General features: G+C 38.2%; 1 protein-coding gene across 1 annotated transcript in view; it reads left to right on the top strand.

The window, feature by feature from the left end:
* The window catches only part of LOC122814130 (WD repeat-containing protein on Y chromosome-like), a 1,041,762-nt gene extending 1,020,594 nt beyond the window's left edge, over positions 1-21,168 (top strand). The window contains exons 20-21 of the mRNA XM_044086745.1: positions 7,668-7,814; positions 18,832-21,168. Coding sequence (XP_043942680.1) covers positions 7,668-7,814; positions 18,832-19,074 — 390 coding nt within the window. The 3' untranslated portion in view covers positions 19,075-21,168. The remainder of the gene's footprint in view (positions 1-7,667; positions 7,815-18,831) is intronic.
* Positions 21,169-23,928: the final 2,760 nt, after the last annotated feature.

Genomic DNA, 23,928 nt, shown 5'->3' with positions numbered 1-23,928 from the left:
TATGGACGGGGTTCATGTGACAGAGGGGTTAATGGACAGATGGATGGATGAATGGGCGACTACTTTCCTAACTTAAGTATTTTTTGCTGTTTTTTTACCTAAAATACCTTCTCTTGCTTACTTTAATCAAGCTTAAACTGTTTTTTTAGCCGTTTGTTGCATTATATATTATCTGCACTTAAAGTTACATTTGGTCGAAAATTGGTTGAAAGTTTGTTTGTTTGTTTGTTAAATTTAACTGTTGAGGCTGCCCACTAAAGTGTGCTAGCCTGTGTAACTGATTTATTACTGTTTACTGCATTTCTGTGTGCTTTCTATCTCAAAAACAAAAAAAACAAAAAAAATATCCTTGTTTTCCTGCCTCTCCTCGACTAGTTTAGACCAGTATACAGGCTTTGCTGTATTCTGGGCTGTGGTGTAGTTCCTGTGTTGTCCATTGCCTTACTTGGATAGAATGAAGTTTCTTTGCTCACCAGTGGGAGTGGGGAGCCTTGAGCAGCCTATATGTCCCTGAAGGAGTGACCTCAGCACAAGAGATTGTAGTAATTGGTTGTTTTGGACCATTTCTAGCTCTTTTTAAAGTTCCAGTCTACTCTTCAAATTTTCCCTTAAGAAATCTCTACTCTTATAATAATCAGTCTACTCGCTTTATTATAAGCCTAGCACTTGTTCTCAAAACCTCTCTTCTAAGAAAGCACTCTCAAACTAAAGAAAGCACTACATTCACCTACCACCCCTGTGAGTACCTACTTCCCTTAAAGGCACAGCACTCCCTTATAATATTCTAGCATGTCGAGTGGTAGATTACTAGCATCCTCTCTGGTTTAGCTGGTTAATCTGGGAATCTTGAGACAATGCTACAATTGTCTCATGTACACAGACAACCCTCTCCTCCTCCCAACAAACACAAATACATGTGAGAGATGCAACTATATAGCCAAACTGGAGGCTGAACTCTCTCAACTCAGGACTGGCAAGACCAGACAGGAGGAGAAGGTAACCACACACACAGCAAACCCAGTCCCACATAGACCTACCACAACTGCAAACCAAACACATAATAACATAAAGACATACTGAGGCTCTAACAAAAACTTACCAAAACAACAGAGGCTCCCAAAGCAGTCACCCAAAAATCCACCACCTCAAAACACAACACATGCAACACATACTTCAATAAATCAGTGTGTCAAACAATCACAGCCCTTAAGGCCAAACACTATGCCTGATACACTAGTAATAGGTGACTCTATAGTCAGACACACTGACGCTCCACTTACCAGGCTGAACAAGGAGAGGGTAACGTGAGCTGCCTATCGGGAGCTAGGATCCGCCACATAACACATGCACTCAGGTCACTCCAAAGCAAGTACAAATATAACTCCATCATTGTCCATGCCGGCGTGAATGACCTGAGACGCACTCCTGGACTACAAGAAAAGAGACATAGAGGAGCTCTCTGATTATGTAGCCCAGGCTGGTATGACCCTGACCCTGAGCAGCATCTTGCCCTCACCAAGAATGATGCCACAATACAAAGACAAGATGATCAGCTTTAATAATTGGCTCAATTACTGGTGTCATTCTAGGGGGATCCAATGTCTGTCTGCTTGGGATGACATGCTGGACAAGCCATGCTGCTTCGCAAGGGACGGCTTGCATCTGCCACCACTGGGCTTCCGGATATTGGCTAAGGCTCTTGCCACCCCCATAGTGCCTTTTTTAGGCAAGGCTCAAAAGACAAACCCACCTCCTTAGAAAACAAAAATGGAAAAAAATTAAGGGTAATGCTGCTCAATGCCAGAAGTCTAAATCTCAAGATGCAAGCTGTCAAAGCACTCCTTAGTATGGAGAACATCAATGTCTGTGCAGTCACTGAAACCTGGTTCAAGGCTCCTGAGAGCACCCCAACACTACCAGGCTATACCTCGTATCATGCTTTTTGGCCCCAAAACTCAGGCCAAACCAAAAAGGGAGGGGGAGTGTCCATATTCATCAAAGACACCCACACCTCCAGGTTAGTGGCAACACATGAAGCCTCAGAGACCATCCAGGTGCAACTAACCATTGGCAAAACTGCTATACAACTGGTAGCATATTACAGACCACCCTCCCAATCTCAGGAACCCCATTCAGCCTTCCTGAAGACATTGGAGGATATGAATGTCTCACCAAACACCATCATATTGGGAGACTTCAACTACCCTAACATAGACTGGGTGCATTATTCTAGCCCTAACACCCTAGCCCAAAGGTTCCTGGAATTCATAAATTTAAATGCAATGGAACAGCTAGTCACCTCTCCCACAAGGGGAGATAATATACTAGACCTGATCAACACAAACATGGGGACAAAGTGCTCCACACCGGAAGTATACCCCTCACTAGTGAGATCTAACCACAAACTAATCACCCTGGATATACATATCCCACCTCCACCCCTAACACAAAAGACTACAGTGAAAAACTTCTCAAAAGCCGACTTTACACTTCTTAAGACTGAGATGGTATCCTTTAAGCCCACTGGGCCAGTGGAAACCACATCCCACAATGCTGAATCCTTCACAAATGCTTTCTACGAACATCTCCAAAGAATGCATGGATCATGCAATCCCAAATAAAACCAAGACCCTCTCCACCAAGGGCAGGCGTCCTGTCTGGTTGACCCCAGCCATAAACAAATTGTATAACAAAAGAAGGAAGCTACTGCACGTCACAGCAAAATCCCATAAAGAGAAGGCATCTCTGATCAGCACTAGTAGAAAACTACGTTCTCTCATAAAAACATCCAAGGCCAACTTTGAGAGGAAAATCGCTATGGACACTAAAGATAACCACAAGGCCTTCTTCTGCTATGTTAGAAACCTCGGCGGAAACCCTCAGATATGCTCAGAGTTAGTCCACAATGACAAAAAATACACTGAACCCACAGATATTGCCAACATTCTGGCAGACAGGTTCAGTGCAAATTTCTCCCCTCCCTCACCCCTAAAAGAAGAAATACTTATCCCAGCTGAATGTAACCTCCCTGTCATCTCAGATGTCCAGGTGAGAACCGCCCTCAGCAAAGCTAAAAACACAGCATCAATGGGACCTGACGGTATCCCGGGTTGCATGCTACATGAACTCCAAGAGGAGCTAAACCCGCACATAAAAATGCTATTTAACCTTAGCCTTACTACAGGATATGTACCTGAACACTGGCATAGAGCAACAGTGGTCCCACTCCACAAAGGAGGCACCTCTACAGACCCTGGTAACTACCTTAACCAGCCTGGTCTGCAAAGCTATGGAAAGAATCATTATGGAACTCATAAACAGAGACATTGGGGACCTAGAGACACTTGATCCCACCCAGTTCGGCTTTGTAAAGGGCAGATCCTGCCTTTTGAACCTTTTTGACTTTTTTGAAATAGTCACTAGAGCCATTGACGAGGGCAAAGCAGTCCATACAGCCTACCTGGACTTGGCTAAAGCTTTCGACACAATACCCCACTCAGGCATCATAGATAAGCTCAACAGCTTAAATGTAAATCCATATGTCACAAGATGGGTTGCAAACTGGCTAAAGGATAGAACCCATAAAGTCAAAATCGCTGGAGCCATGTCAGACTCAAAGCCAGTCACATGTGGTGTCCCACAGGGCTCTGTCCTGGGACCCCTCTTGTTCGGCATTTATTTCTCAGATGTGAAAGCAAACATGGGAGGGTTGTGGCTGACAAAATTCGCAGATGACTGCAAACTAGGCGCAATAGTCGATACACCAGCTGACACATACATCCTACAGAAAGGCTTCACTGAAACGGACAACTGGTGCCGGAGTCACAGCCTTAAACTAAATGCAAAAAAATGTATAGTCATCCCCTTTGGGAAAAACAAAGTACCCACAAATTATCACATAGACAGTAACCCACTGAGTGAAAAGTAATCAGAGACCTGGGGACCCAAGTCGATAGTGACCTCTCATTTGACACCCATGTTGCCAAAGTGGTTAGAAAGACTTTCTGCCTTGCCCACCTTATCATGAAGGGATTCACATCCAGATCAAAGGAGGTCATTGTACCCCTGTACTCCTCCCTTATCAGGCCCATGAGTGAGTACAATGCCCCATTTGGTATGTACCTCACCCGGCACTTGCAACAGCTGGAGAGACCCCAAAAGTACCTCACCAAGAGGATCAAGGGTCTCCAACATATGTCATATGCTGCCAGACTAAAGAAACTCCAGCTCTATTCAGTAGCATACCGCCTACTCAGAGGTGATCTGTGCCTGACGTACAAGGCCATGTCCAATCAGGAATTGATGGACATACTCCATCTCAAAAAATCCAAATCCATCAGAACCACGAGAGCTAAAGATTTAAACCTCAGCACAAATATGAATAGGACATGCTGGAGGGACAGATTCATAACTCAGAGGCTTCCCATACTCTGGAACAGAATCCCAGTTCATGTTAGGCAGAGCCCCTCACTGACTCTCTTCAAGAGAAATCTTGACGAGTGGATGGGGGATCATAGGTTTACCCCGGGGGTCATCTCTGTGTCACTACTAGACAGAGGCACAGTGAACTAATTCTATTATGTAAGGGGGTCTTCACTGTGTCACTACTAGACAGGGGCACAGTATTCTAAATCTATTCTGTACACTTTTGTACCATTACATGGGGTGGCGTAAGCCACATCACTATGGCTAGGCTTATAAATGCCCCAGGGCAGAGAGTCTAGTACTAAACTATGAAACTATGAAACTATGCTGGACTGTTACTGACTCACGTCACTTCACATTGGTTATCAACCCCCTGAAGTGAGTTAGCCATCAGAATGTTTGCTTCTCATTTTTTTCAAGAACATTGGTGTGTTATAGTTATCTAAGATCATTTGCATTTCTACAATATGACAGAATGATAGAATAGAACTGATGTGACATTTCTTGAAGAAAAAAATGCTACTATGATTGATTCACTCAAATATAAGTCAGGTGATTAGAAAACCAAAGTAATGCAGCAATCACTAGAGTTGTCTTGTAGTGTAGGTATAAGACTGTATGATTTAACGCTGCCTGATTCCACTATGGCCATGCTTAGTTTAATAATATATTTTATTATAAAGCAATTGTTTCCTTTTTGTGTTTGATCTTATACTACATACTTTTTGTTTCAGTAGCCAATTTATTTAATTGTAGCAGTATGTCTGTCAAGGCACTGATATTAGTGTTGATATCCAAAAGATCATTCTTCCATTCTTTTTTTATTTTTGTGGAGCTCTTGAGATTCGAGCATATGTCTTTACCCCCTGATTTTTCTGATGTTGTTTCAGCAAATCCCTACAAAATTAGCTTTTTTTTCTCTTTGTATACAACAATATTTTGATTTTGCCTTGAAAGTATGGTCCCAGCCTCATTCAGATAGAGTCCATATCCCCAAATTAATAATGATTGCCAGAAAAAGAATCCCATCATTAATATGTCTTCTAATGTCCAACTTCTGCCAGGTATGGGTGATCATTTGCCTTTGAAAGACTGGGTGCTGTCCCACTGACCTGCACTATCTGACAGTACTGAGGCATGCAGAGCTAGAGATGTATCATCAGATCAGAGAACATTGACCTAGTGGTGGTAGCACTTGTTCCTAGTCTTGTTCCAAGCTGCTACCTTTACAAAAAGTCAATATTTCATGTATGTCAAAGTTGTTGGAACCAATGATGCCACTCTCACTCTGCTCATCCAAAGGAAGTGGAAGTCAATGATATAGTGCATGTGATATCGCAAATATAAACCGTTCAACACTGATGAATAACAGTTTGTGTACTTTCATTGCCCATTATCTTAGACTGCTTATTTAGCAATGGCAATACAATAAAATATATTTTTCTTACTTTCAACATGTCTTATTGAGTAAGAGGATACCAACCAAGTTTATTCTCTGACATTCTCCCTATAGTGCTTATTGCAACATGTCTAACCATATTTGATATTTTTCTTGCATATAATCCTTTGTGGTGATAATGTAATATCTTTCAACTCCAACCAGACAGGCATAAAACCAAATATTTTCACCTGATCTTCACACTCAGTATGACAGCTATCATGATGTCTTCTACAGTAAAATGTTTAATCTTCTGCTCCATTTTTTATATCTAAAGCCTTCATCTCAATATCTACATTCCCTGATATGTGCCTATTTTTGTTCTTAACTCATCCTCACATTCATTTTTAATCTTTGATGTTCTTTTCACTAAACCCTACTTTATTGCCTTTCTTCATGGCTTTAGAATTTCTCTTTTCAGTGATATATTCTTTTTGTCTAAATCCCTTTCCTTAAATGCATCAGTCTCGTTCTTTTCTTATATTTGTCATAATGTTTATGTTTATGTTATTCTTCAAATATAGATGTCATTATTTGGAAAGACAGTACCTTGCTGCATTGGGCTGTATTAACATGATTTCTTCTTTATTTGATTTAAAATTTATTTATAAAACTGCTTCAGCATTTTCAGTCCACATTAACAGTTTTCTTGTTATTGCTTCCTATTTGTGATCTTTCCATCATTACATTTTAGTTTTGTTTTACTTTCTGTACTCATTTCTGTTTTCCTCTTTTTATTTTGCCCAGTTCTGCCTTTTTCTGATCTTGTTAATGCTTCATTTTTATCTATTGTTAATGTATTTTCTTTCCTTTTACATCCTTAGACACAAAAGTATCTGCTTTTTGCTTTTTATCATATTTCTCAAGTATTATACCATCTTATTTTAACTTTTAAACTGAGCTTCATTTTTTGTGGACACAGATCCTGAAAGAAGTTTTCTAAATATGTGGCCAATAAACTGGTTATTATATCCTTCCATTATTGTTCTGTTTTCAGCATTACTTAATCTTGTTGATATGATCATATGTGAACGCATGCATCTTCTTGATTCATGTGCTATAATCTTTAATCCATGCATAGGTTATTGAAATTCTGTTATTATTCTATTTTCTGGACTCTCTCATCATGGAATATGGGTCATACCTTAACTTAAGCAATTGTATTATTATAACTTTGAAAATCAAATTTGTTCTCAATCCCGTATAAGGATCAAATCTCATATTTAAAATCACAACTGGTAGTGTCTTTTATTGCTCTAATAAGGAGTACAATTTTAAAGCTTTATTAGAAATGCCATGTAAAAGACAATAAACCTGAGTGTTTCCAGAAATGCACTAATTTCTTAAGACACTTTGACTAAATTCCATAACAATACAGACCCAATTTGTTGGCTGTTGTTCATTACCTTACTTCTAACTGCAGTTTTATACTTTACATATTTAAAACCTTATTATTTTCATTTTTCATGTTTCATCATTAGTTTTACCAAAATAAGTCAAGCAGTAAGTGATTCCAACTTTGTAACAGGAAGCAGAGTCCGTTCCTTCACTGACAGAAGATGTACAAACTTGAATTCAGTTTACAGAGATCTAATTATATCACTAAGATTTTTCTACCTTTTCACAAGGCTAGCAGCTAGTCTGAATGTGTTAACCAGGTTAGAGCACTGATCACTAACAACCATTTTCAGTCAAAGCCCAGGTACCAGCACTTTGGACACTGTGATAAATGAAAGACTTGTTTCTCTTGGTGCTTGTTTCACTTGTTTTATACCACATGAGATTTTTTATTTAATTCTCATAGGCCTTAACAAGACTGCCTGAGGAGAAAGGACTGCTGCACAGAGCAATGGAAAAGAAACAGCGTCGAAGTAGACTTGGGGAAATTAATGTAAAAAAGCTGTCAAGATTTGGAACTATCTGCTCACCATTTCAAGCACTCACTATTCCAGTAAGTAAAATCTGATTAATAACAATGCTCAGTTATAAAAATAATAATCATTCCTAGTAATGTACTGTTCACTTACTCAAGTAACAAAGTATAGTGTGCCTTCATCTCTGAGTCTTAATTGCTAAAACAGATTACTACTATAGACCAACATAATTTCCTTTAGCTTCCAGTAAAAAAGTATATCAGGCCATCTCCACATGCCTGCTGGTATATTTTTAATTACTCAGCAAAAATTTCTCACAGCTTTGAAAGTGCCATAATCATCAACAGGCCTCATGAATTTAAGTAAACAGATATCCATTTACTTACATTCTTTGGTCATCTCTGGAAAATTCATGCTAACTAAAACTCTGTTGCTAAAGTTGATGGATGGTTATATATATATATATATATATATATATATATATATATATATATATATATATATTTTTTTTTTTTTTTTATTTTAAAACATCCAACCACATCCTGAATTTCTTGTTATATACCACCACTGACAATGTATGCATTTTAATAAATGGAGGAATGTTCCATAAATAGTCAAACAATTTCTTTAAACTATGCTCCACAAAATACATAAAAGCTATGGCCATCTTTATCACTGCAGTGTCCTGCTATGATAGCAACTGTCAGATTGTTACTATTAACTTTAGCTTGGACTGGAGCTAAGGCAAGATATTTCTTTCTTTTCCAAACACAACTCAGTGGAAGCTGTCCTGGAAAAACAGAAAAATTAGACGTAGTACCATATCCAGTATGCAAATCATGCTTTAGTGGGCCCTGCCAAGTAAGCCAGGTAAGGACATTAAAGTGTATCTAACCTCTTATCATGAGTGACCATGGCTCACTTATTTTGTCCATAACTAAGCAGAGGCCATGAGTACCTGGACTATATCAGTTTCTATTCTTTCCTTAGAAAATCTAAGCACTTTCAGCTCATTGCCCCTTCTGCTGTATACAGCACTATCATGTATCCATAGGCTGATTTTACTAAGGTTTTTCTGTACTTCTTTAGAATCTCTCTTCTACTCTATCAAGACAAATATTTTCATTTCCACAACAGAAGAATAAGAAGCAACCCATCTGGATGACTCGGTGATCATCTCTGGATTTATTACTGTTGTTATAACTCTCCTTTTGATTAAAATGCGTTTGCTTGTTTATGTGTTACATTAAAAAAAATCATTGTTTGGAGGCAAGTGCAGCTTGTTTCTTATCCAGCTTTTAAGATCATTTGGTTTATACTTTCCTTCATTACTTCTGTTTTGACACTGTTTCAGAAATCCATATCTTTTCTCTTGTTAAGTAGCAATTTAATGTTGTCAGAGCAGTGGCAGATGCCTTATATGATCCTGACTGCAGAAATGGTAAAATGACTTTATCTCTGGCCTGACTGATACATTTGCATGCTGTCACTGATCTTGATTCATTTAACATTTCTCCACGTAAAGAATAGTCTCATCGACTGCTCAATAATTATGCAATGCATTATGAACCAATAATGTTGGAGCAGGCTCCTTGAGACTTCCACGGTTAAACCTACTGGACACAGCCATTGTTCTTCAACTTAACAAGCAGAAGAACAGAACTGATGTACTTGCAGTAAGCACAAGCAGCATCATTTACCTGCAGACACTGTATTTTACTGCCATCTTAATGCTGAACATTCATGCTGTAACAACATAGATTTAACACAGGTCCCCAACTTATTGATGGGTCCAGATCTGCCTCTATTTGTCATCCCTTCCTTCTGTATGACCTTGTCAAAGCAGCTCATGTTGTGCATGGATTGATTTATCAGATATTATCTAAGGGTAAACTGAGCTACACGCAGTCTACCAGTATTGTCATCTGATGTGCATTAGGACTCTGTACCAGGTCAACTCCTATTCACTGATTTTGTTAGTTCCTTACAAAGGACTACCCAGATTGCCATAACACCCTAATTTATGATAATGATTTAACTGTAACCATTTCCAGCTATCCACCCTACTACTTCAGACCTTACCTTCATCAGAATGCTATGATTGTTGATAGTTGGCACCATCATTGTCATTTGCAAGACCAAAGCTAAGTTTTTGGTAGAAGTATTCATATATGAAACACTCCAAATCCAAAGTGATGGAGATTAAAATCCGCCCAGTTATTGGAGATTAAGGCAATGCTTTGTTTCAGATAGCTTCACCCCTATTTATACTCATAATTCCTTTTCTCCTGCTCATCTTGACTATACTGAGCCAGACTAACTCATTAACACCGATGTGGTGTGGAATGTCACACTTCTAGCAGCCTAGCACTTTATACATTCCAGAGCATTTTCTGAAAAATAAGTTTAAAAGCATAATATAAACAAATGTAAGTATGTGTGAACAATAAATGCTATTAAGACAGTACAAATAGCAATATTAGCAGTATGAAGTCTTTTCTGGTGATAAGTCACATTCATAGTTTTTCCATAAATGCTGTATTATAATGTACACAAAACCAAAATTATATTTTTGCTTCATTTTCACTAACAAATTGCAATATCTTGGAAACATTGCAACCTATAAATATAGTACAAAAAGTAAAAAAAGCACTGGATACACTCAGATTCTTTTATTAAAAAAATCACAAGTTAAAACCTCTCTTCAGAGATAAAACTTTCACCATAAGGCTTCCTCAGGCGAATACATCTTAGCAGGAGGAATCAACAGTTAAATAGCCATTGAAATCACATGATATCATTTCAAATAGATTGATGTAGTTCTCTTAAATATGGTTTTAAAGTAAAACAATCATTTAGTCCTGGTGGTAAATGGGACTTCATACGTAAGATCCATTTCATTTCCTCACTCTCAGTTAACATTTTTACATCCCCCCCCCCTCCCCGATAGTGGTTTATAAATTACTTTCAATATCATAAATGTAAACACATGTTCTCTATCCATAATATTTACTAAGTGCATTTGTTAACAATTTGCATTTAATATTGCTAAGATGACCAGCTATATGCTCTTTAAACCTTCTATTGGTCATTCCCACATAACTTCCCCATAGTTCACATTTAGCCATATAGACTATATTACTTGTGTTACAACTTCCATAAGCTTGTAATACAAACTCCTTTTTGGTGACAGGATGTACTATTGATTGCTTTGTATAAAAATGTATATAAATGTTTACAATAAAAACAATTATTACATTTAAAAATACCATGCTTGTTCCCATTTCCTAGAAAGAAGTTTTTGGTTGTACTTTGTAGCATAACATCTGCTTCAAGGTACTATTACATTTATAGCCAAATACTGAACCCTCTGCTACTATATCTTGCAGTCCTTGAACATTGCTTAAAATGTCCCAATGTCTCCTAATAACATTTTTTATTTGTGTTGTATTCCTATTATATGTAAGCATACACCTCATTTTATTTGTCCTAACATGTTGTCCATTATTCTGCTGACGTCCTCTACCAAAATAAGGAGCAATATCTTGCTCTGATCATTGGTGCTTAACCTGTTATAATGCTTTTTCCACTACTTTCTCTGAATAACCCCTTATAAGAAAATCCTGATCCATGTTTGTTAATTGTTTATCTGACATATCTGAATTTGTATTAAGCCTTACAGCTCTTTGCATCTGATTCAAAACTACATTATCAAACATAAAAGGGGGGGGGGTGCATACCGTTTCGATGTAAATAATTATTGCGTTTTACCTCTTTTTTATGCATTTCAGTGTATACTGTACCTTCCCTATCCCTTGATAGCATAACATCCAAAAAAGCTATGCGTTCAGCAGAATATTCATACTTGAATTTTAGAAAAGGTGTACTCTCATTACCATACACTAAAAATCTATGAAACTCTTGCAAGCTCCCTTCCCAAATCAGGAAAAGGTCATCTACAAAATGCTTGTAGAATGCGATAAACTCTTTATGTTCATTATTCATATAGTTTTAGAACATTTTGGTTAACCAGGCATAATCTTTTCACAAATAACTACATTTTTTCTATAAGTACATGCTTATTGAGATATTTACAGAAACATGAAAACATATGCTTAATTCTATAATTAGCATTATAAATAACATTGACTATCTCTCAAGTTGTGCAACTTGGGCCAATATCAAAACTAGTTTCCTTCAACAACATCTAAGGTTTCACCCGACATTATGCAAAAGTTTGCAAGTTACTCATTTTTGAAGTATTAAGTACAGATGGAAATATTGTTTATTTTCATGATTATTAACAAATAAGCAGCAACATCTCAGGTATAGCGTGACAGCAATGGACACTGACAATGAAGTTTCCTGTATCCTACTGTGGCATATCAGACCATATCTGTCAATAACATGTAGGGCTCACCATTATGAAACTATAAACATAAATATGAAAACATGAATAAGTGACACGGTGATTAATGCTCCTACTGCAGGACATCTTGGACTAACAATGTACTGTTATTTTGTTAATAATTCCTTGTATATTATTAGCTGGTAAATCACTTAGTTAAAGAAGCCAGACCCAAAAAAAGTTCTGGATGCCATTAGAAGCTATGGATGTGAACCTGAAGTATACAAAAAGGTGCTATAGGCTTGAATGAGGTAAACTCAGAGCTAAATGTGTCTGCGGTATTACCACTTTACTTGGGCCAGAAACAAGGAATAATCTTGGCAAGGAAGTCTCTTTCCTAACCAATGAATATTCTTGATTTACTTACATATAAGGAACATGAAGGCTCAACTTGATAGTGTCTGTTCTCAGTGGTGCCCCTGGAAAAAAAACTGCAACAGCCATTATACAAAAGTAAATATAATATGCAGCAAGCAGTTATTACTCACTTAGTATGTTATCTATATATTTTTATTTGTGGACCAGAAAAGTCAAAAATAGATTATTCACCCCTTTTTAGCAGAGGCCTGTGGAGAAAAGCTCCAGAATGTGCAGGCAGATTTAGAGAAACTGCAACATCAAAGCAAATATTCACAATAGTAATAACAGCTAAGATAGTAAAATAGACAAATTATAGACATATTTAGAGAAAATGTGAAGACTGAAACATACAGTTACACAAGTAACAGCATATGATTAACTTATACAGATTACTTACTTTTGAGAAGGATATTCATCAATCATGTTACAGTTTGATCATGCTAGTTTATTGCTCTTTAGTCAAATGGGATATACGATTGTTTTCTTCACATTAAGTAATGTCACCTCTCATTAGAGTACATGCCAATAATATTTTTATTAGAGAAGTCAAAGGACAGAGAACTCACAACTTTGTTGCAGTTTAGATGTATGCAAAGCATTAACTAAACAAAGACTGCTGAAATCCAGGTAGTGAGTAGGTATGTCTAAAATATACACATTTACGCCAATCCATTTTAAAACCACACAAATGCTGTCACAGTAAAAGTGAAGAATCTATTTTTCTTTCTTTTTGTGGTACTTTTAATCCATTTGGATGCTTCACTTTATTTTCCAGGGACAAAAGAGTTATACTAACCTTTTGGAACTTTTTCTTGTGATATTTGTGTGGTTTAAACATGGATTGGAATAAATACATATTTTACATTTGCCTGCTTGCTTCTTGGATTTCAGGAGCCTTGGTTTAGTTATTGGTTGGAATCGACTGCCGTAACAGCCATTTTTCTTGTGTGTATTCAAAGCATGCTCTCAACTGTCCAGAGTGTTGCTAAATTACAGGATTTTGCTTCATATTTTAGTTTGTTCCCACTTGTGGATTTCTGACAAGCAATTGAGGACTGAAGTCGTTAAATAATAACAGGCATTTCAATTTCAGTCTTTATATCTTTCATAAAATGCATGCTAATGCAAAACCCATTATTTTAGCAACTTTCTAAATTTATAAGAGCAGTATTTAAAACTTGTCCCTGATTTTTGGTCCTTTGTGCCCCAACAATGTTTGCCCTGATACACAAATCTTCACTGGCACCAAATCCAGCTGTGTCTGTGCTGTGGATATTTCTAAAGGCATGATATATGGCTGAAGTACTGGCACAAATTTATACTGATAAGATATAGTAAAATAGAAGTTCTTGATTTGTAGAGTTGTCTGTTATTGCCCAGAGATTTATTACCACCAGATGACATGCAGCAATATTAACCCTTCAGCAAATCACAAACTTGCTTATGCTATGTGAAAGGTTTCAAGTACCCTGTATACTAAATAAAGAGAAAATAATTTCTTGGCTTACTTTGCTATGTTAATACATTTTGTGATTAATTATTTCAACTGCCAGCTGAATTAGGTCTGGTTATTTACTTCCATTCTGTTTCCTCCTCCAAATTCATGTCCCAGACACCACACACTTTAAAGGCTGTAAAGAGGAGAAATCCATTCCTCTATGAAATAATTAGTTATTATAGTCACAAGGGAATGGAAAGGTTGTTGAGAAATTAAAAACAAATAGCAGTAAACAGATCCAGACCCATCACTAGGCGACCTAGGCAGTCTCCTAGGGCCCAGAGGCTGAGAGGGGCCCCCAGTGGCTGTGAGGGAGCCAAGTGGCCAGGGGACTGACACATCATTTACTTTTTAATTTAAAAAAAATTACATTTCTTCTTTCGGGGCATTCAGTTTTCTCAGACTCAAACCCTGTACCTTAGTTACAGGAGACAAGAGCCTGAATCCTTTACAACAAATACCAGACTACTCAAAGTGCATTTTCAAGGAATTGCGTTTTAGTGCATTTTCAAGGGATTGTGAAGTTCAGTACATTTTCAAGGAATTGTGAGCTTCAAGGGAAGATACATTTTTTGCTGCTCATGCTAAGTCTGTTTTCAAAGTGCAACTGTTTTGTTTAACAAATGGTCAGCACTGTTTATGCTACAGAGTTTGAAAGCAGTGTTAGTAGCACAACAGGTAGCATATTTGCTTTTGATGCAGAATGCTGGGGGTTCTACTCCCACACCATGTAGAGTGATTGCTGATACTGTACTGTAATTTAAGGTGGTGGAAGTGCTGCAGTCCTGAATGTGTCCTCCTTTGAATGAGATTTCTAGTAACTATGAACCTGTTGTCAGTTTGCCATCCATTCCCTACTGCAATATTACCAGCTTACCATATTTTTAATATAACATAGGCATTCTTCTTCTTCAAGGGCAGTAGGCACAGAGTTTGTAGATGGAACATTGAAATATAAAGTTTGTTTTAGTAGCAACCTCTTCATTAGTTACAGGTCTCTTTAATGTAGAATTATTCAGATGATTGAGTGGCCTTTTATGGTTGAAATGTTCTGAAATGCGCAGTTTTGTCATTACTGATTCACACGTTTTGTTTCATTGCTTACTGGAAAAATGTTCAAAACTGCAAATTTAAAACATACTCTGACTACTGTTGCTGTATTATACAAGGAATATAATTTAATACAACCTGGAAGGTGAATGAAAGAACACATGCATAGGTTCATATGTTTAATGTGTTTATTACACTAATGACCACAAGGGCCTTTTTAAGCTAAGCCATGCATCCCAAATCTCTGACAAGTTCTGGTACCCTTGATAAGTATAAGCAGGGGTTTGGAAGCTGAAACATTTACAAGCAGGGGCCTGGGAGATGAACCATTTACAGGTTGTCTGTGTCCATTAGAGGCAAAGGTGCCAAGCCAGGGATGAATTCCCTGTCCCCCATCCAATTGTCCAAGTTACACTTGAATTGGATTAGAGAGGAACTCTGCTTCAGATGAATGGGGAGCTTGTTCCAGGGAAGGAGTAGTCTCTGGGATACATACCTGTCGTGCCAGCAGGTCCTGTTTATATCACAAGCAAGGTTTAAGTTTTTAGAATGGGTAATTCTGGTGCTGTTTGCTTTGTGGATATATAGGTGGTTCATTGGAGTGGACTGTGATAATGCCTTACATGCCAGACATAAATCTCCCCTCAACAGCTTGTAGGAGACAGAATACAGGGATAGGGCCTTGAGGCAGTCTGCACAGGACATTTTACTTACACTCTGTAATCTTTTAGTGAGGAACCTTTGACAATGTTCCAGTTGTTGGAAATGCCTGCTTAGGTACATACCAAAGGGGGTATTGTACTCAATGACAGGTCTGATGAATACTGAATACAGTGGGACAATGAGTTCCTTGGACCTAGATGCCATACCTTTGTTTATAAGTTGTGTAATATAGAATGATTTCCTCACTAACGTGGACACATGATGGTCAAAGGCTAGATTACTGTCTGTGTGTGTACCTAAGTCACTGACTACTGGGTCAACTCTTAGGGGTGTATTGTGAATATGATAGTTACCAGGGGTGGATGACTTCCCAAAGGATACTTTTATGCATTTCTTGGTATTTAGTTTTAGTCCATGGCTCTGACAACAGTTGTTTGTCTGTGTCAGCCCTTCCTGGAGAACATTTTTGTCGGTGTGGGATTCAATGACAGCTCCTAATCTGCAATCATTTGCAAATTTAGTCAGCCATAAACTGTTGACATTGGCCTTGACTTCAGAGAAGTAAATGCTAAAAAAGGATATGTCCAAGGACCAATTCCTGAGGGACTCCACTTGTGACTGGCCTCTTTGTAGAGGTGGACTCCCCAATTCTAACTTTCTGGGTCCTGTCTGTGAGCCAGTTGGCTTATCCACCTGGTGACATATGGGTTTGTACCTAACCTTTTAAGTTTGTCACTAATGCTTGTGTGGGTTATTGTGTCAAATGCCTTGGCCAGATCAGAATAGGCAGTGTGAAACATTTTGCCCTCATTCATTGCTTTGCTTACCTTCTCAAAGAAGTCCACCAATTTGAGTAGGCATGCTCTGCCCTTGACAAAACCAAACTGGGTTGGGTCAAGTGTCTGGAGGTTTACTATATCATTATTGATCATTCCCATGATAATTCTTTCCATGGCTTTGCATATAAGGCTAGTGAGACTTATGGGTCTGTATTTTCCAGGGTCTGCAGATGGCCCACCTTTGTGCAGAGGTATGACTGTTGCTGTTCCCCATTCATGAGGTATGAAGCCTGTTTGGGGGCTACAGTTAAATGAAAGTGCACGAGGGCCTGATAGGTCATGTTTCATGCTATTTGGAAGGCATCCTAGGATATTGTCTATGCCTATTGATGCAGTGCTCTTGGGTTTAGAGAGAGCATTAAGGACCTGTTCCCTAGTGATAGCAGGGGGAGTTATATCTGACAGTATTTCCAGAGGGAAGATTGACAGAAAGAGAGGGGTAAAGGTTGATGAATTTGTCAGACAGTCGGTTTGCTATATCTTCTGCCTCATCAGTATAGGTGGCTCTATTTACAATTAACTCTGCACACAATTCTGTATTGCCTTTGAGGATGTGGACATAGCTAAAGAATGCTTTGTGGTTGTTCTTGGCCTGGGAGGCCAAATTTATCTCAAATGTGGCTTTGGTAGACTTTATTTGTCCTCTGAGTTGTTTGTTTAGTTTGATGAGTGTGCTTTTTTTCCTGTTGGGTGCTATAGCTCCTAATTTTTGTCATGATTATCTTCCTTCTGTTATACAGCCTACTGATTTTGTGACTCCACCAGGGTGGCTTGTTTTATGAGTTAGTTCTGTACTTCTTCCTAGTGGGTACAGCTGCCTCTATGCAGCTATTAACATTCTTGTATAGGGTTTCTGTGAACACTGTTGCCAGGTTATCACTTGCTAGCAGGAAGTTAGCTTTAGAGAATAGTTTCTGAATATTCCAGGATTAGCTGGGGGTCCAGGTTTTATTTTTACTGCAAAGGAGACCATTTTGTGGTCTGACCTTGCAGGGAAGGCATTACAATAGGGGGTGTACAGCACTCTCTCATATTAGTGAGGACCAGATCCAGTATGGTTGTACCCCTGGTTGGTGTACTGACAATCTGGTCCAGGGAGTTTGTGTTTACAAAATCCAGGAATCTCTGTGTCTGTATGTTTGTTGTTGTTTGTTGATTCCAAGTTAATAGTGTACACATGTCTGCATGATCTTAAAAATGTATACAAGAGGCCTGTAGTTTGAAAATAGCCCAAAAGTAAACTATCTGCCACTGGCCAGATGCATTTTTTTTCTTTGAATGAGAGTTTCAATGCCATTTCAATGAATGTGAGCTTCAAAGGCAGAGACATTTACTGTTATTGCTAAGTCTGTTTTCATTGAGACAATACTGTTTTTTTAAGTAAATGTATATCAGTGTTTCTGCTATACAATTTGAAATAAAAGTTTTAAATTAAATCCAAGTAGTATCTGTAGTCATTGCAGAAGTAAAGAAGAAAATACTGTGCGCTCTGATAGGTTTGAACAGTGTTTACGGTGACTAAGGTGAAATAGCAAGTAATGGGACACTAGAATGTTTGTAGGGGAGCCATGGGGGCTGCTGTGTGTGTAGAGGGACCCCGATCCATTACCCTGTCTAGTGCCCCATTTGACTATGATGCGGTTCTAGTATTTAATGACTATAATTGTTCCATTTCCCTGCAGTACCGCACCGTAAACTATAGATAGAGTGGTCGGTATAACAGGGGTTGCTGTTCTATTTGCCACCTCGTTTTTTTGTTTTCTTCCTTTGCTGTGTACTGAATAGATATGGATCCAGAATGTTGTCAGGGTGAACTGAAATATTGTTTAGTAGATTACTGGAATTTGGATTTACAGTATACCTCTCAACGGTCCAGATTTTTCCATAATGTCCAGATTTTTGCCTGATATTTTTGATATGTCTCACAAAATTAGTTTTTTTTCTGCCAATAATTTAGCATCTGAGTTGTTAAGCAATGAAATACTTTTGAGTTTCAGACTTCAAATCTTTCATATAATGCATGCTAATACATTATCTGTTATTCTAGCAACTTTCTATGGTTGTAACAGCAAGATTTAAAATATGCCCTGGTTTGGGGCTTTTCTCCCTGCATTATTTTTTTGACTTTGCATAGATTTTTTTGCAGTTACAGGTTGAGAGATATGGTGTACAGTATCTGCTTATAACCATCAGCATATAAGAAAATAAATGGACACTGTTTGCTTCTGTAAAGTGACAGTAGTCAACTTGCTAACATGTTAATATTAATGTTTTAGGATGTACAGGAAATCACTCTACCACAAGACTTACCTATGAGCTCCCGTATGCTAAATGTTGGTATGACGTGCACCACTGAATCAGAGCTACGGACATTGCCACTAACAAAACTTGATCAGGAGGATGAGAATGAAAGTGATAAAGATTTAAAACAGATGTGGAAGGCACCCTTCTTACCAGAGAAACCACCAGTGTTTCCATTCATTGACTGCACAGAATTATCTGTAAAAATACAGCAATAAGCCTTTTAAACTCATCTATTTTTTTTCATCTTAAAGTTCAGTTTAGATTAGTTGAAAGTAAATATTATTATTCATAAACTGGAAGCTTGAACTCTGACCATTTTATCACACATCTCTCCCTATTCAGAACATTCAGCATTGACCAAAGATATCCATAATGAAAATCAGTCACATATAGCCAAATCCCTATGAACTACTTTAGATACTTAACAATATTCCTAATATATATTCTATTAAAATAAATCTGTCTTTGTTTTTCTGTGTGTCTGATGCAGTTTGCAGAAATAAGGCAGCAAACTTCTATTGATGTGAAGTGTGTTCAGCATGTGTGTCACTAATCAAATTGATAGCCCTGTCTTGCTATACATTTCTATACTGAATCCTCAGGCCATTCATGCAGTTAAGTGTGCAAATAGTCCTGGGCACAACTTCCATTTTGTGCAGCTGACTCTTTCGCAATAGTGCAAAACATTAGGCAAGGAAAACTAGGATGCAGTATAAAGGGTTTGCCGTACTGCTTATATCCCTCCCATTCTCATTTTTGTACTCACTACACATTTTCCATACGTTCCTAACTCTCATGAGTAGACCTGTACGAGGTCACCCATTCTGACACAGCGACACATGCCAAATGTATTGCTCCAGTACCTTTAACCATTCTGTTACTTTATGTGGAGCATGGGAAACATCAGTGGAAGACAGCAGACATCATATCAGATATGTTCTTGTAGTCTACTTTCAGTATATGCACAGCTGTGCTTAAAGGGCCAGGACCATGGACAGACAATCGAGGGTGGACAGTGGTCAGTTTTGCCAGTCTATACATTCTCTTCCAGGTCAGTCATCAAATTATTATTTGCATGTTTGTGCATTAAGGTATGTTTTTCATGCAGAGTACTCAATGGATACTTTCAGTGAAGAGATGTCTATACAGGGATGTGGAATGACTGCTACAGAGTTTCTTACCTTTATATTTTTAGGGCTAATTAATTATGACTAATTATCAATACCAATTCAGAATTACTTTCATTACTGCACTTTTTATTAAAAGTAATCACACGTAGGCTAAGAATTTATTTGCATTTATAATTCTGTGAATACACAAAAATTGAAACAGAGCTTCGCCAGTTTGAGCAACTAACTTCACTTTTAGCAAGTACTGCTCACAGTATAGTGAGAAGGTTTAGGCCAATAGTTACCAAATCATTCAGCACTGCATGACTGCTGAGTGTTTTTGTTTTTTTTCTGGTGTATGCAACATAGTTATGTTTGGTGCCTGCTTACATGTAAATATAAGTGAGTTAAACTGAAAGCAAGTGCTATATGGCAAGTGTTGTAAAAATCTGACAATACAAGATGGCATTTCCTTAACAGTAAATGAGCGATAAATGTAATGAAAAGCTTAGTCTGGGCGGAAGCAGTGGTGAAGTTTCTGTAAGCTGTAGCCAAGAATGGTGCACACACAGTTTATGGCATCCATAAAGTTAGTTGTCGTGAGCTGTGGTCTCTCTTCAGTCACATGATGAGTAATAACCAAGAAACGGGTGTCCACTGCTGTAACTATTATGTCAATCTATTGCATGTCTGTCTTTGACTTTTATGGTAGCCATTGAAGTCATGAAATATGATGCCTTTTTTAAGCATGTTTCTCTTTGCACAATTGAGCTTTCACAGAATACTTATGATTTGTCTCATCCAATACTAACTGATTTGCTTTTCAGACACTCTATGGTATATGCAATATTCTTTGCCAGCACCAAAATTCAAAGGTGTCAGTTTACTTGCTGTGTTGTTTTTATTGTAAGACCTTCACAGTCATATGTTGTTATTGAAAATACAAAAACAAAAACTCATAAACACAGTTGCCCATTGTGTAATGTGCTTGGAAATCAATCAAACAAATGCAAGAACACAATCCATCATTAAAAAGTACACACCACAGCAATCAAAAACAGTGCAGTTGATTTTATTTCTGGTCCATAGTTTGAAAGACAAACTAATTTCAGTACAAAGCCTTCATCAGTTTCTTGTTCCTTGTTCACTTCTGTTTCCTGAATACAGCTTGCACTTTTCACAATTCACATTCCACGTACAGTTGTAATTCTCAAGTGAATAAATAATCTCGGGAATAATTCTGACATTGTGTGGAAGAGAGTGATAGTTTTCACAATTAGCTGGATGACCTTTCCTGAAGATTGATATAAACATAATCTTTTCTAATCAGTTTGCCATGATGTTGTCATCCAAATTTCCAGGCAGAGTCTTTTAATTATGGTAACTGCTGCATCTGAGTGCTGTAATATTTCAGTGGAAAAGCCATCAATGGCTGGATTCATGTCAACTTGCCAAAGGCAGTTTCAGCAAATGGAAAATATTTGAAAAATGTTCTCCTAAACTACATTCAGCAACCATGCAAGGTAAGCACCCCTGCACCTGTGTTTCGGCGAACGAGCACCACAATCTCAGAACTTACATTAATCAAGTCCAAGCAGAAGCACAGCAAGGCAGGGCTAAGGTGGCAACTGTCCTGGGGCAAAGTGCTAGAGAGCATGGCTGGCTGATCCTGATCACTCTTTAATAAATACCTTCTTTTAAAAGCCAGTATTGCATTTACAGCCAAACCTGAGTGCTGTGGTGCTCTCTGTGTCATCTACATTGTAGCAAGCAGTTTGTTAGCATTTAAAATATTTCTTTCTTTTTTTTAACTAAAACCTGAGTATTGTACTGCTCTGTGCAGAGTAAAGTAAAAAAACATTTTTTTAACTAAAACCTGAACGCTGTAGACCTCTGTGTGAGGTATAAACCATAACAACTGCTTGCTATGTAGCAAGGCATTTGCCAGAATTTAAAAGAACAATTTGAGGAAGGAAGATGGTTGGGGCATGTCTGATGAAGGATGAGTACAGGGGAGTTATAACATCCTTAGCTGTGGATGCAATGCCCTAACTTATAAGATGTGTAGTGTAGAAAGCATTTCTTACCACCATGGACACATGGAGATCAAAGTTAAGGTTGCTATCAACCTGTGTTCCCAAATTTCTCAACACAGGGTTTGAGCTAAGGGGGTACTGTTAATATTGTAATTTACAGAGACTTCCCCTTTGCTGAAAGGGATGATAACACATTTTTTGCATTTAGTTTAAGTCTGTGGCTTTGGCACAAATCATTTGTCTGTGTAACCCCTTTTTGTAGTTTTTCAACATCGTTGGGGACTCAGTAATTGCACCCAGTGTGCAGTCATCAGTGAACTTGGTAAGCCGCAAGCCATTTATTTTTTCCTGGACTTCTGAGAAATAGATTCCAAACAGTAGGGAGCCTAGCACAGATCCTTGTAGTACACCACTGGTAACTGGTCGGATGGTAGAGGTGGAATCCCTAATTTTGCCTATATGTGTTCTGTCGGTGAGCCAGTTGGCTCCTTGTCTAGTGACATATGGGTTAATTCCCAGCTAGGTGAGTTTCTCAATGATGCCTGAGTGGAGAATTGTGTCAAAAGCCTTGGCTAAGTCAAGAGAGGCTGTATGTACTGTTTTGCTTTCATCCAGGGCTTTGGTGACATTCTCAAAGAAGTCCACATTGCCAACACATACTATTTGCATTGGGAAATAGCTGTCTTAGATTCTCTGGAGTAGCCACTACACCTTGTTTCTTTGGTACCAACAAAATGTTCATCCTGCATTCCCACATCACAGAATGCAGCTTCACCACCTTTATACCCAAACTGTGTACTGCAAATTACTACCACGTAGATAAGCTTCAAGCCAGTTTTGTTTACTCTGTTTTTTTACTGTCTGCCTGTTAGAATACTGACTTCTTCTTCTCCTTCTGTGGCAGTCTGACGTCTTCCATTTTAGTTTGAAGAGAAGTCATTGAGATTTACTTTTTACTATCAGAAACATGAACACTGACATGCATGCTGTAAATGTTCCTCTATAGAGTGTAACAACACTACAGCTGGAATAACTGACTCTGCATTATGTCATTGCATTACAACTAAGCTAGTGAAATGTACTGCAGTTCAGAAAGAAGGCTGGTTCAAGTTCTGTTATATTGTGGAAACATAATGACTTTGGTCATGTGTTCCCTGGTGTGTAAGGATAAGTTCAGTAGCAACCAATCAGTAGAAGAAATATGCACTTGGGGTGGTAGAAAACAGTGCATATAGAAATTCAGACAGTTCTGGGAACCTGCTACTTCCTGTGGCTATTCATAATATAATATTAGGAAAATATTTTCCCCATTAGAAGCTCTATAGAAACTGTGGAAGAATCTATAGACAGAGTCTAGCAAGCTGACATAGAAAGGAGCTAGAGCAACATGTATGCTCATTCAGTATAAGAAAAGGGTTGGCAGCAAGACAGTGACACTCAGATCCAGAACCAGAACTAAAATGGAGTTTCTAAAAGTCTAAAATGGAGTTTCTAAAAGTTATGCATACACAAAGAAGAAAAAAACATTTTAACTGCATGTGTCCTGTTATGAAGATTCTTCTTTCGGCTTTTCCTGGTTAAGAGTCGCCACAGCTCATGACTGGCAGTGGAGTTTTACAGTGTTGAGTTGCCAGCCCGGCACCCAACCTTCCACAGAAGGCACACACACACACACACACACACACACACACACACACACACACACACACACACACACACACACACACACACACATATACACACACACACACACACACACACCTAGGGACAATTTAGAGTGTCCAATCCACCTGCAGCATGTCTTTGGGATGTGAGAGGAAACTGGAGCACCCGGAGGAAACCCACGTGACCACAGGGAGGACATGCAGACTCCGCACAGAAGGCACCCTAGCCAAGGATTGAACCAGAGAACCTCTTGCTGTGA

Source organism: Protopterus annectens, chromosome 10.part0 (assembly GCF_019279795.1).
Source record: "Protopterus annectens isolate FY-2018-M chromosome 10.part0, PAN1.0, whole genome shotgun sequence".
Classification (NCBI taxonomy): domain Eukaryota; kingdom Metazoa; phylum Chordata; order Ceratodontiformes; family Protopteridae; genus Protopterus; species Protopterus annectens.
This window is presented reverse-complemented; position numbering and strand designations above follow the sequence as displayed.